Source organism: Ctenopharyngodon idella, chromosome 9 (assembly GCF_019924925.1).
Source record: "Ctenopharyngodon idella isolate HZGC_01 chromosome 9, HZGC01, whole genome shotgun sequence".
NCBI lineage: Eukaryota > Metazoa > Chordata > Actinopteri > Cypriniformes > Xenocyprididae > Ctenopharyngodon > Ctenopharyngodon idella.
Genome location: NC_067228.1, coordinates 25,897,003 through 25,911,591, shown reverse-complemented (window position 1 = coordinate 25,911,591; position 14,589 = coordinate 25,897,003). Strand labels below are relative to the sequence as shown.

Below are 14,589 nucleotides of genomic sequence, written 5' to 3'. Positions count from 1 at the left end.
TATGGTAATGAGCGTTACACTAATCACAACAGACTGTTCCGTCTGACCAATCAGAGCAGAGTAGGCTCATGGAAAAGAGGGGTTTAGAGAGACTGAATCTTCGAACGAACCGTTTTCAGACTCTCTGAGAAATGAGGTGATATGTGCAATGTATATTATGAGAAAATTAGTGTTTATGCATGTAATTCTATTGTAGAAGACCTCCAAAACAAAATTAGGAAACTGTAAAAGCATATTAGGGGCACTTTTTAAGTCAAATATATAATATCTTCAGAATATAATCAAATTTATACAACAGTTCGTTCTGGTTCTCAAATCTGATTGGCTGAGAGGTCTTTCCAGCCATGCGATATTCTACCAGTATCACCACAGGAACCGTTTCACCGTTTGAATCACTCTGCTGTCAGCATTCTCACAGTGAGTGTCATGGCAGACGAGCAAACCCACCATATTTTTATAGATACTACTGTTATTTTGTAACAGAATGTAGTTTTAAGTTTTTAGGCAAGAATGTAGTTGTTTAGACCTCAGATATGCAATTTATATGTAAACATATAGCGCCTATTTGAAAATTTGTTTAGATGTTTTCGGAGATGTGAGCTCCAGGCCGTCAGTGACCATTCAGTGCTTGCGTACCCGCAGAGAACATCTTCATCTCAGTCAGTTCTTCAGGAATTTGCCGCTGGCACTTAGATAGTGTTTAAACATGAGGTATAATTCATTTTGGGTATCTTTGACAATCTTTGGTCTTATTAATTTATTAATTGTTCCGGGGCTAATATATTTGGCTTAAGGGCTATATTAAGTTTCATAACTTTATATTTACTTTGAAATTAAATCCTGTACTAACTAAAGCGCTGCTTTTGTACATTTGTTTGCTTGTTTATTTCCCATTTTACTTCTTATACTGTTATAATGGCTATTGTTGTTAATTTAAATATTACTGTGCAATAAATAATATTTTACATAACATGACATTTTTTGGTATTGAGAAAGAGTCTGTTAGTGATTTCGACTTCAGTGAAAGATACATTAATACGCCATTAGATGGCAGCAAAGACTGTCTTTATGAGTGAGTGAGTCAGTCGCAAAGACTTTTATATTGAAATGGACTGAAAAAAAGGAAACAAGGACATTGTTTTTACTTTAAACAACATCTTACGAGAAGCAACTGACAAATGCATTGACTAGCGCTGTCATGGGAAATCCTCTTAAATGTTAAAAGGGCAAAGAAAGATATTGCTTACCTCAGTGGACATTTAAACTGATTTTGTGATTATGAATATAAGACTGACCTGAAGAATATCAGCTAGATGCAGGTAATGCACTCGCTCAGGCGATCTCTCATAATACTCTACATATTACAATGAGTTTCAATGAAGCGACTCAATGTTCCTTCATTACTAGTTCTAAAGTGACGTTTTAGAATAAGTTACGGAGGCTTGTGCTCAACTGTTAAACTGTCAACTTAAGATTTGAATCTGTGGCGAAAGGAAGTAGTTCCTCACAAAAGAGGGTTTTTAAAGACAATCCGTTGTTGTTTCTTATTTGTTTACACACTTGTGCCGTCGAACTGTTGTATAAATGCAATATCACACTCGTAGCTGTGCAATATCGCTCTATATCAGCACGGCTCTGATTATCCACGGCACTCGGCCATGCTGATACAGAGCAATATCGCACGGCTACTCATGTGATATTGCTTATATATTTTTTAGATGTGAGAAGATCTTGAGGAAAAAACAACCCTCTGAAATTAGTCAGTGATGGCTAGCTGAGCTGGTTATTAAGAACTGGATAAGGCAAAAGTAAAAACGTATTTAATCATATATCTGTCTATGTTTTAGTACAAATACTGTTAAAATAAATTAATCTTGTTTCATCAAGCTTTAGAAATTTTACTGGAAACTGAAAAAAAAAAAATTGTTTGTTTGTTTGTTTTTGAGAAGAACATTGTGTCATTCTCTGTGTTGAGAGGAGCTGTACTCTGAGCAGTGATGATAATCAGACACCAGCAGAGGAGAGAGAGCATGACTGATGCTTTCAATCTGCTCCGGGAGAGATAACTATCTGCTTACAGCATTACACCTGTTACAAACGGACACTGAAGAACACATATGCCATCATTCATTGAGGCGATTTGCATATAGTCTGGTTTACTGTGTATTACACTGTGGGGCACATGCGAGGGGACGGGTTAGATGATAAACAAAGTGGCATATGGAATGCATGAACTTGAGAAAAGCAGTTTTAAGTTTAAATACAGCCTCAGGACAAAGACAAAAACAGAATGTAAAAGAAAAACATGAACTGTTGATCCCAAAACACAACTGACTTAAGGGCAAACAAGAATGTGCCAAGGTCTAGAAGGATTCTGAATGATATATTACTGTTTAATGGTTAAATATATCCTATATTGCACACCTAATCATATTTTCAATTAATATATAATAAAGTCACAAAAACTAACACCAAACAATAAAACTCGTATATTTGAGATTCAAATGGACACTTTTTGGCTGCCCGCCTTTCAATATCTGGTCAAACACACCAAAAAAATAAAAAAATAATAAGAATTCTTTGATAAATAGAAAGATCAAATGAACAGCATTTTTTAAATAGAAAGCTTTCATAACACTACACATTTATTTACTTTTCATTAGTGTAAAGCACTCTATATGGAAAAAATATATTAATTTCTACATTAAACAATGCCATCAGTTCCTGGTGACTTTGCCAGAAGAACTTTTTTTGTGTGTGTGTGTGTGTGTGTTTTATCTTCTACTTTATTTCCCATTTCACCATCTCTCCTCAAGATCTGCAACAGAATAGGATGCAGAAGCAGAATTATTCATCCTTCCATTCTTGTTCCTTTCTCCATTCTGATACCAACTTCATAGAGGAAAGCAGCAGCTAGACATCCTCTGCTGACTCAGTCTCTACTCTGATAAGACTGTGAAGATTAAAGACATTTTAAAATAAGCTCCGGCACCGCAGTTAAATAAGCCTTTGGTCGTAAAAGAATCCAATTACCCTAAAATCAGTTCCATAGCTTCACGTCTTTTGTCTCTCCCCAGGAACGCTACTGTAGAAAGAAGAGCTATGACACAAACCCAGAGGAACCAGATAACGTCTTCACACTACTGGTCTCTCACCTAACATATGAAAACTATCATAAATATGCATTTATTTGGTTATCCCCAACACCACAGGGAGGCTTACAGCTCTATTCCATAGTAATTCTCAATATGAAGCATCAAGAGGATTGTGAAAACCCTTTTTTCCACCTTCATCTTCTAACCTAAACATAAATACACACCTTAACACGTTCAAGCCGACGGCTCCTCAAGCAAGTTCTGTAATTGCTGCACTTCCTAAGCCTTCAGATTTGAATGCAGTGCCACATATGCCCTTCAAACGCACAGCAATGTCAGACAGACTAAGAGCAGTTGAGATTCCCACAACACCATTCAACATGGATGTGGAAGACATTTTCCTCGTTTAAAGCCTTGAACACAATCCACAAGACTCAACCATAAGCTGAAGTCAGTGAAACATTCCCAGAAAACACCCCCCGACACACACACAGAGGAAGCATGAACGCAATTCCATTAACAAAGGGAATTAGCTGTGAGCTTTCATCTCCCCATCAGCCTGCTATCAGTGAGCCACAGATATGTGGGACAGTAGCACATACAGTATAATCACAGGACTGTATGGCACAGGCTTGGAGCTCTATATTTCTGAGAGACTCCCATTTCTTAGTCACGGAATCAAACGAGCATGATCCAAACTCAGCCAAGAGTGAAGATCATGTGGATTAAAGGCGCGCAGAGGAATACTGACCTACTACATTCTGCCTGGCAATGGTAATGGCTTGCAGTTCCATTTAGAGAAATTATGAAGGGAGATTAGAAGCCAATGGTTCTCTTGTAAAGTAGGATACCAAAAATTGAGAAATAAATTGCAACGTCTGGATTGAACAACTGGTAAAAAGCAAAAATTTTAATGTAGGTCAAGGCATAGAAGGCATTAGGAATCGATTGCGGGTGGCCCTGATAGAAGCACAACATGTTGTTGCATGTTTATTGAGTACATTGAAAAAGGTGTCTGATTTTACAATTTCACCCAAAGATGGCAATTTTTTAAATGTCTATTATGTTTGCATGTTTAGCTGTCGCTTGTAGGTAAAATTAGCTGGCTAAATAAATTAAGTTGATGAAATTGCAAAAATGAATTAAGATAGTTTTGGTAGAATTAGAAAGACTGATAAATGGGTCATTGACAAATAAGGTTTTTAAAAAGTGTAAAAAAAATAAATAAATAAAAACATAAATGGATATATAATTAATTTTGAAGTTTTATTAAGTGTTAACAATGAGATTATGTGGGTTTTTATAATCATTTAACACTATAATCATTTTTTACAAGATGGACAAAATTTGTCACCAAAAAAGTCCAACATTTCGGTTTTACCGAATGACACTTTTGGTTATACCGAATGACATTATTTTCAAACAACGCTAACAGGCTGATATCTAGCTAGCTAGCTAGTTAGTTAGCTTGCTAGCTAGCTAGCAAAAGGACAATCAAACATTTTATATTTAGTACAAGTTTTTAAAATATTACAAAATTTTCCATGTTTTATAGCAGTTGTACTGAATGTCCTGATGTTTCAGGATATGCGTATGAGCAAGTGAAAACATGAATTTTTCAAATAGTTAAGAGAGTTAGTTATTTTGCAGGTGTCTGAATGATGTCACATCCTGTCACAAGATATTGACCGCGTGACTTGATCCAAAATGTTCCCTTTATATTGGTTACTCCGAATGACATCAATGAAATGCATTTTTCCAGACATTCTATCACATAATTAATACCATTTTGCACTATGTTGATATATGATGTTATAAAATCAAGCCAGAATAAAAATATATATATATACATTTATTACATTTTAAGATATTTTAATCACAAATTAAATGGCTGTATATTGGCCTTTGGACGGTTAAACCGAATGACCTTTTGACACTTCAAAATCTTTAAAATACCTTTATATGTAGCAAAATATAATTAAAACCTTTTCTAAGTGATCTAGTTGTACTACCTTATATACTTTGGATGTCATATCTTTGTTTTTTATTATTATTATTAAGGCCTTTGGACAAAAAGAAATTACCCGTCACGTCACTGACCCATATATAAACAAATCAATGTTTTGCCATGTGTGCCATCATTTTCTAACTAATGCGTTTATGGATGTATTGCAATTTACAGTACAATTTAAAGGTTTTAAAAAAAATAAAAAAATAAATCATGTCAAGTACATGTGAAAAAAATCTATGTAAAATGTGAAGTAATTAATAATACAATTCATATAAATTAATTTAAAATGTATATATTTTAAACAAATTTCAACTTGAAAAAAATGTAAGCTTTAAATATTAATAATAATAATGTTACATTTACATATTTTTGAATTGGGTCAGTGAAAATGTTGGCAAGTAGAAATCTGAACTAATGGCCAAACCCGGGTCAAAAATCCTTACTGGTAAGCCCTGCAAAGCTATCATTTGGCTTCATAAGACTTGGAAAGTTACATACATATGTCATATGTACAGTTTTCATTATATTTATTTGCCTTTTTTCTGTGTGTGTGTGTGTGTGTGTGTGTGTGTGTGTGTGTGTGTGTGTCTGTTTGACAGCCCCCGTTCACTTTCAGTTACATTATATGGAAAAAGGGTAGCCAGGACATTCTGCAAAATATCCCCTTTTGTGTTTCTCAGAAGAGAGTAAAGCTAGGTTTCATCTGTTGGTGAACTACACCTTCAATGTAAAAAAAATATATATAAAATAGTATAGCATACAGTTACAAAAGTGGTGCAAAGCAAAACAAAATTATTGACTGTGTACCTATAGAATTAGTTCTAATACATTTCCAGTGGTGAGGAACAGAAATCAGCTTTGGTAGAACATTAGTAGAACAGCAGCATAAGCCAAAAGGCACAAATGGGATGCTGCTGTACTGCCGGTCCCAGCATGAAACTAATGAACCAGGAATGAACTCCAATATTTCCCTCAATCCAGTCTCAGTTTCATCTCTTTCTTCAGCTGTCCTCCATTGCGGTCTTTCTTTTTAACTCTCTCTGTCTAACAAAGCCATCAGCCGTCTTACTTTTCCTTTTTACAACCATTTTACAGTCCTATCCACCCGTTTTTTATTCAACCATTCAATCACCAACATTTCCAGCTCTGCTTCTTCTTGACCTCATTTACTGCGGTCTGCTTCTTACTGGCTTCTTTATGGCCTACACTGAGAGAGTCCATCACGGTTTTATAGAGGACTGCATTAAGTCAAACACAGCCACAACCCACACACACCCACGCACTGAAATTTGTTACAGACGTAGCCCTCTGCTGAAAGATATTTTGTATCTATAATGAAGCAGACATGACTGTAAGTGCTCACACAAAAACGTTGCTCTTGCTGTTTTTGTCAAATTAATCACAAATTTCTTGGAAAAGAAATGACACAAGAACATTTAAAATGCAAAGATCAATGGAATATTCAGTTTGGGTGGGAGATTAAATGTAAACAGAGATTTTGGATATGAGGCATGTTTTAAGTTAAGGTAAACACGTGACACAAATATATATACGTCCCTCTTTCGCTGCCAAAACATTTCTGTGTCAAAGTATGGATTCCGAAAGACCTCTAAGCACGTCCTGTAGAATCTGGCACCAAGACATTAGCAGCAGATCCTTTAAGTCCTGCAAGTTGCGAGGTGGATTGGATTTGTGGATTGGATTTGTTGGTCCAGCACATCCCATAGAACAGGCATGGGTAACTTCGGTCCTGGAGGGCCACTGTCCTGCAGAATTTAGCTCCAACCCTAATCAAACACACCTGAACAAGCTATTCAACGTCTTAGGATTACTAGAAAGCTACAGGCAGGCAAAGAATATACACTGACAAGAAGTGAAACTCAATAGAACATTCCATTGCAACACCGGCACCCAGTAGCAGCCCAGCGTTTCCGCCATTTTGGGGTGAAAGCGACTCGGCAGTACACTAGTTTCTATGGCAATATCAGCTGCTTTGTTTAAAAAAAAAAAAAAAAAAAACCCGTACATTACAGCTAAAATCCAACCTGAATGATGACAACACAGAATAAAATACTATCGCTAAAATACTATCATCAAATCCTTTTAACAGTTTATTTTACAGACTTTGTGTTTAAGTCTTCCACTTTTTTCACAAAACCCTTGCTCTCTAGAAACCCAGTCAGTTTAGGTTAAAATTCTTTGAAGTTCAAGTATTAGCATTATAAACACTGAATTAATACCAACATATGAAATTAAATTAAGGACATGCATCAGAAAAATTGGGAATGTTGGACAATATAACATAATATAACAGCTTGACAGAAACTGTTTTTGCAGTGTTGTTTTATATTAATGTCCGTTAAAGCAAGACTATGTAAACAAAAAACACTGTGTCCAAAAGTGGGATTTATGGGATAACAGACACAGCAATGAATCATGTTCTATAAGATCATTATGTCTGTAGCATGATCCAGCGGATTAAACGTATTTCAGACCTAGTGGAGTAATTGCTATATTACTCCACTAGGTCTGCCTATAGGTATACGTTTTAATCCCCTTTTTTATTTCCTAAATTCTATTGTCCAGTTGGCATTTTCACCCCAAAATGGCTGCCGCGCTACCGAAGCACCTCCTCGTGGCTGTTACCCAAAAAGAAAGAGTTTCGCTTCTTGGGTTCTATACTCTTTGAGGCAGGTGAGTTTTATCATGGTTGGAGCTAAACCCTGCAGGACAGTGGCCCTCCAGGACCGAAGTTGCCCATAGATGCAGATCAGATTGAGATCTGGGGAATTTGGAGGTCAAGGCAACACCTTTAACTCTGTCATGTTTCTTGAATGATTCCTGAATAAATTTTGCAGTGTGGCAGGGTGCATTATCCTGCTGAAAGAGAACACTATTGTCATTAAGGGGTGTACATGGTCTGCAACAAACTTTAGGTAGGTGGTATGTGTCAAAGTAACAAAGTTATAAAGTTTCTCAGAAGAACATTGCCCAGAGCATAACAGTGACTCCACAGGACTGCTTCTTCACACACTGCATCCTGCTGCAATCTCTTCTCTAGGTAAATGACATATACATACCCAGCCATCCACATAATCTAAAAGAAAACATGATTCATCAGATCAGGCAACCTTCTTCAACTGCTCAGTGATCCAGTTCTGGCACTCACATGCCCATTGTAGGCACTTTTGGCGGTGGACAGGGGTCATCATTGATACACTGACCAGTCTGTGACCGACCATCGGCTTGGTGTGTTCCTGCCTTTAGAGATGCTCTGTCATCACTATTTGGCCCTTGTCAAATTCAGGCCTTTCACATGGAATGGGTTATTTATTTGCCTTTTTTTTTAAGAGATGCAGAGTGCAAGGTCTAGACATGTTTAAAACATTTAACTTTTCACTTGAGAATGCAGTGTCATGTGTGAGATGCTAAAAAAGACAAGCACAACACTTACACATTGGTTACACATCGGTTACGTCTAGTGCATGTTTACATGAAAAATCAATGAAAAAAGCAGTGCAATGGAGTGCAAAAACATGTTTAGTGTGAACTGCCCCCAACTCATTTTTGACAATGTTGATTTTATAAAGTACACACATAAAACTTGTGGCATAAACCTATTTACTAATATTGTCAAATGTAGCCTATTTTGTACAGTACTGATATTCTCACATAAGCAGTGTGTCATGGGTGCTGGCTGAGTTGGTGACACCTCTGACTGATACCAAAATATGTCACTCGTGATTGAACGAGTCATGGAGAGGAGTAAATGACAAGAATGGTGGCATAGAGAGGGAGATGTGTGAGGTTTCCTCCTTATTCTGGGTAGCTTCTGTCTCTGCTTGTAGGCTGTCAAGTATTGATTTACACTGGAATATTTTATGAGCTTCTGTTAATATAAGAGGCATGGGAATAAGAAAGCATAAATGAGTGCACTCTCTGTTTGTCTTTCAAACATAAACATACTCAAATTCATGAACACACAGAGGATGCACATAGCAGCACTATGCACATTTTCTCTTAGCATTAACATAACATCAATAATAAAACATTAACAATTACGGCCAGATTTTAAATTAACAAAAAATGTTGGATGGGTAGGCCTACTACATGTTCAAAGATAGTTGACAAAAAAAGTTTTATAAAATGAACATTTCAGCCTTTAAACCATTTTTAAGAAAAGGGATGAGTCTAAATGATTATAGATATTTTATCTGCTTTATGAAATTTCTAGTTACCTTATCAGAATTATTGAGACTTTTTCGAAATCACATTAGCTCATTTTTCATCTATCAGTTAAAATTTACAACAGTGCATAAAAAAATTGGTCCGATTGATCTGAAGAAAAAAAAGTAAGACGGGATGAATAAAAATTGTAAATCCACTCTCTGCCAGTAGGTGACAGAACAGTAGACATACCTGCAAACTAGTCACTTTTCGGCGAAATTCGCCGTTTTGAATCAAAATATGTCATTTATGTGAATCGTGTAGATCCGAAGAGGTTTTTTTTTTTTTTTCGGGGGTGGGGGGTGTCAGGGTGAGTTTGCAGGCACAATAAATCAAAAATGGGCTACTTTCCCATAGACTGGAGTGAAACCATAAACGTCTCTCGAGCTGTTATGATCTTTTTTGGCGCTCTGTGGTGTGACTGACACATCGCTTTAACGCTTCAGTTCAAACAGAGGCGAAGCGCACGTAAACCGATCATCTCTTCCGCTTTACTACACGAAATAAACATGAATGGATGTAGGATGAATGAATACTGAAGGTATGTTGAAAGATCCAGTACAACTTTCTGAAATCCGTATCATGTCACATGTAACGTTAATCGATTGTTAAAAACTGATATTAAAAACAAGTAGAAACATAATTATGTCATTAAAAATGTATTATAACGTTATTATAAAAACGTCTTTGTGTAATTTATATGCAAGTAGCTTACAAATCAATTAATTTTAACCTTTAATATTATAATGATGTACCAGCTGTGGTTCCCTGTATAGTTTACAGCAATAGTTGAGAGATATTTTTTTCTTTGAGGAAATTTTCCATGTACTGTACCTGATAGGCCCCAAATTAATCATTATTGAATTGAAGGTAATCAAATTGAAATCAAATCGCAAGCTTCTGAATCAAAATCGAATCCAATTGTGAAATTTGTGTCAATGCCCAGCCCTAGTGTCAATAATGTTTTTTTGTTGTTTTTTTTTACTTGAAGCAAATGTTGTTTTTTTTCCATTTATTTTCTTGTGGGATTGCACCAGAATGCTTAGTTTATATGTTAAAATCACGAAAATATGCCCCCAGAACCCCCTACTACTATTTACTTTGTTAACGTCACTTTTTTCACCACTTTGGAGTTTGCAGGTATGAGTAGATTTAGAGCCCTTTCCACTGTAAGAATGTACACAATAATTAAAATATTAAATGGTAATACTAACCGTCTGGAATTTTATCATGGTTTATCGTCAGACTGGTAACAGTTTCATTCCTAATGTACTGACTGCAAAAATCACTTCTTTTTCCCCTTCACAAGACTGATGAAATCAGACAAACCCGAACGCGGAAGACTTCCGTAAGCATGCACTTGTCTCCTGTAGTACATCTCAAACCTTGAGAAGAGAAGAACACCAGCGACACGAATAAACACAAAACACACTCTACAGGTATACATGTACAATGTTCTGCTGGCTTTCCACCTGAGTGTGCGACCTTGCGCATTCTCTCACTGTTTGCCTCTGGCACTGGCCACCTTTGAGTCTCTCTCTGCTCAAACATACAGGAAAAAAAGTAAAGGTGAGGGGAAGAAAGGGAGGTGTAAGTGATAGCACAAGGCACTTTCCATGAATACGGTACACTTCGTTGTATTTAAGCATTAGAGGTATAAATAATAAATACTTAATTATTTTTACTGAAACACCAAATCCAAAATTAAAGTTTTCATTTAGCCGAGAAAAAAAAAAGAAGAAAAAAAAAAAAAGTTTGGTATCCTGATCAAGGCGTCATGTTCACAGGTGATAAACCAGCTGAAGTATAGTTCTTCGGCAATGAGCCGCCTCTCAGTATTTCAGTCGAACACATTTTGCATGTTGCTACTCTAGCATTTGTCATGGTGATGTGCATCCACATTGCTGACATATTTACCTGTTCTTCCACAAAGTGTGCACATAACAGACACTGACACAGAGAAAATGTGTCACCAGCGAAGCACTGTTTCGCTCAAGGATTTTGGCACTTCAAAACTATTTCACGAGTTTGTGTGCCCATATAATCTTAGCGTAAGTGGTAAACAGATTTGGCTTGCTGTCTGCTATAGAGGGGTTCAGAGAGGATATTCTACTCAAGCTCCGATTACTAACAGGTATTAACTCATTTTTAGTTTAGTATTTTGTGCTAAACTGGGTTACCACACGATTCCCTTTCCATTACATAATAATAATCATCATCATCATCATCATCATCATCATCATCATAATAATTTCTTAAAATTAACATAGGAATTAAGATAATTTTGACCCTTTGTACAACATGACAATTAAATATTCTTATTCCATTTCCCATTTGTACACAAATTTTAGTGTTGCCAATTCATCAAGCTGAGCCATTCAACAGTGTTACCCAAGTAAAAAAAAAAAAAAATATATATATATATATATATATATATATATATATGTATTATACACATACACACACACACATATATATATAGCAGCTTTATACTATGGGGCTGTTGAATGCTTTAATCTGATTGGTTGATGAACGTTCTAAGGTGTGCAATTATTTTCAGGGAAACGCACGGCTAAAGTAGTTCTAGGCATGTTCTGACCGGATTACAGTTCCATATCACTTCACCAAATTATTTCAGTTATTTCAAAAAGTCCTACAGCCTACAACAACAAAAGAACCAAAACCCACAACGACACGGACCAAGCAAATAAATATAGTAAACAAGAGGATAAAAACGACAAATTATTGTCATGGTTTTTGCCACAAAATACGATTCATTGTATACTGAAATGTCATACTTTCTTTCTCTCTCTCTCTCACTCAGACGCACACACATACATTACGGACACACACTCGCACAGAAACATTTTGTCAGCGCTACTCTGACAAATTAATCAGTAAAATAGTTTAACAACTTAAAAGCTACATGACATTTCTCACTAGCAAGGTAATAACAGTGCGGTTCTTGAGGTAGATAAACTTACAGTTTCGCTATTAGTAGAGATACTGCTGCCGAAAACTGTTTTTCAGAGACGCACAGACTCAGGTAGGTTAATTCACATACTCTCTCTCTCTCTCTCTCTCTCTCATATAACTGCATTAAGTTATTAGTTTGCTATCAAGGCTCGAGCCTCCGTTACTAGCTCTAAAATGACATTTTGAAATTAGCAAAGGAGGCTTGGGATGAGATGCGTAAGAAACACACACAAGAGTGTTTTAGAGACAAAAACCTGACAAATGTCTTGAAATGCAACATCTGAACAGTGTTTGAGGTGTGGTAACCGTAGTATAAGCGGAATAATTGACTCTAGGCCGTTGAATTATTAGAAAATAATGCACACCCGAGGTGTAACATCCTAGGTTGTGCATTATTGTCTAATAATTCAATGGCTCATCATCAATTATTCCTTACTTAATTTATGGGAAATATAAGTTTATCAACAGCCCAATTTAGGATAGATCTGCTGGTTACTTAGACATGCAAGTATATTAAATATTGGATGCAAACTTCAGATAAAATGAGCTGGAAATAGCTTATAAAATATTTGTTTGACCTCCTGAGGTTGACAAACAACATTTTCTGTAGGTTATGAAAAACCATTTTTTCTAGATCTATTTTGTGCCTCTATTCATGGAAGGTGCCAAAAACAAACAAAAAATTAATTAAACAGAGTAAAAGCATAATATAATTCACTAAAAGCAACAGAGGGGTGTGTGGGTGGGTGTTCAAATGAGCAAAACATACAGAGGAAAAAAGCAATGGAGATGAAGGAGAATTAGACTATCTGAATAAAGATGAAAAGAGAGGGGTAGCAAAGGGACGAGTTTAACAACTGCCTTTCATCTGCAGCTGGCAACACAAATGCTTCCTGATTACCACCTTCTCCCACATCAGCATCTCCATCCTCCCAGCCACCACTGCTACATCCGTTTCGATCTAAAACACTCCCCTGCCCTCTCTCCATTATCCTACCTGACACTCTTGTGTACAGGCGTGTTCACGACCACATACAAACACAAAGATACACAGGAGAGAGGGGTCCTGCAGAGGCTGTCAGACTGACACCCACTGTCTGTCTGAAAAGCAGGCAGACTCCCGCAGGAGGTTCCTACACACCTGCAGCAGCAGCAGCAGCCACCGGTCAACTTTTACACTGCTGCCGCATCCTGCTGCAACTTCACACATACACACAATGTCACCAAAGCCAACCCATCATCCTGACATCCCATCATCCAGTCTCACTGCAACTGGATGGCTGTATGAATGTGGTGTGTTAAATACCATGCATTAAGCACCCATGCATTTTTATTAATATCTTCAGCCTTGACCTGCATCAGACACACACCCTACATCACACACACAATTCCTCCTGCCTCTCAATCACTCTCTCCAGCAAAGGCACAAAATGACATCATTGACAAATGACATCATTGACGAAATGACATCATTGGCAGATGCATGTAAGGAAAGAAGCTTCTCTCGCGGCTCATTACTCACAGCATTTGATGAAATGATAGTGTGACATTTTCTCCGCAGATCACACAGCTACAGGTTCGTGCTCTCCGGTGCGGTGCTGTAGTAACCGGTGCTATACATCATTCAGAGCCCGGTAACTGAAATTCGCTTTACCTCCCCGTGCATTATTAAAGGGCGATCGGATTGCAGAGGCAGTTGTGGTTGTAGTGAAGGAGGAGCGGTGGATAAGGTGACGGTAACCGCTCTCTCTCTCTCCAATCAGCAGTCTGCAGTCGCGTCGACTCAACCGAGCCGCTCTATGACCATGACCGCCACACGTGCTATTGTAGCGCCGCTGATTGATGCGTCCTTAAACCCGCCCACCGCTGCACACACCCCTCGCACACAGAAACGCGCGCGCTCTCGCTTCAGAGAGAGGGGGGGAAAGAGACGGAATGGTGAGGAATGGAAGAGATAGTGATGAGAGGAGGTAGGAGGTTTGGGGAAGGAGAGAGGGGAGGAGGATGAATTTTGGGTTCAGACTGTGGGAGAGAGGGGCTGAGGTAAGTTACTGCAGTGCGGCTATCTGACATGGTACGCTGGAAGCGACAGATAGGACGCGGGAAAAATAGAACTGTTCAGATATTTAAATAAAGCATGGCCAATGGCCAGCTCTTATGTTACCCTATAAAATAAAAAATTATGTAATGTTTAAATGCAGAATACACACACAAACAATATTTTTCTTACAAAGTATCTTAAGCTAGTGCAAAGAAATCAGCAATATCTGGAGGGGGAAA

At 37.3% G+C, this 14,589-nt stretch overlaps 1 protein-coding gene across 4 annotated transcripts in view; it reads right to left on the bottom strand.

The window, feature by feature from the left end:
* The window catches only part of myo16 (myosin XVI), a 236,762-nt gene that overhangs the window by 182,500 nt on the left and 39,673 nt on the right, over positions 1 to 14,589 (bottom strand). Inside the window, exon 1 of one of the 4 annotated variants that reach the window (XM_051904890.1) lies at positions 13,832 to 14,161. The exons of the other annotated variants lie outside the window; for them this stretch is intronic. Within the exon in view, the coding sequence (XP_051760850.1) occupies positions 13,832 to 13,859 (28 nt within the window). The 5' untranslated portion in view covers positions 13,860 to 14,161. Of the gene's footprint in view, positions 1 to 13,831; positions 14,162 to 14,589 lie in introns of those variants that run through there. 4 annotated transcript variants of the gene reach the window in all.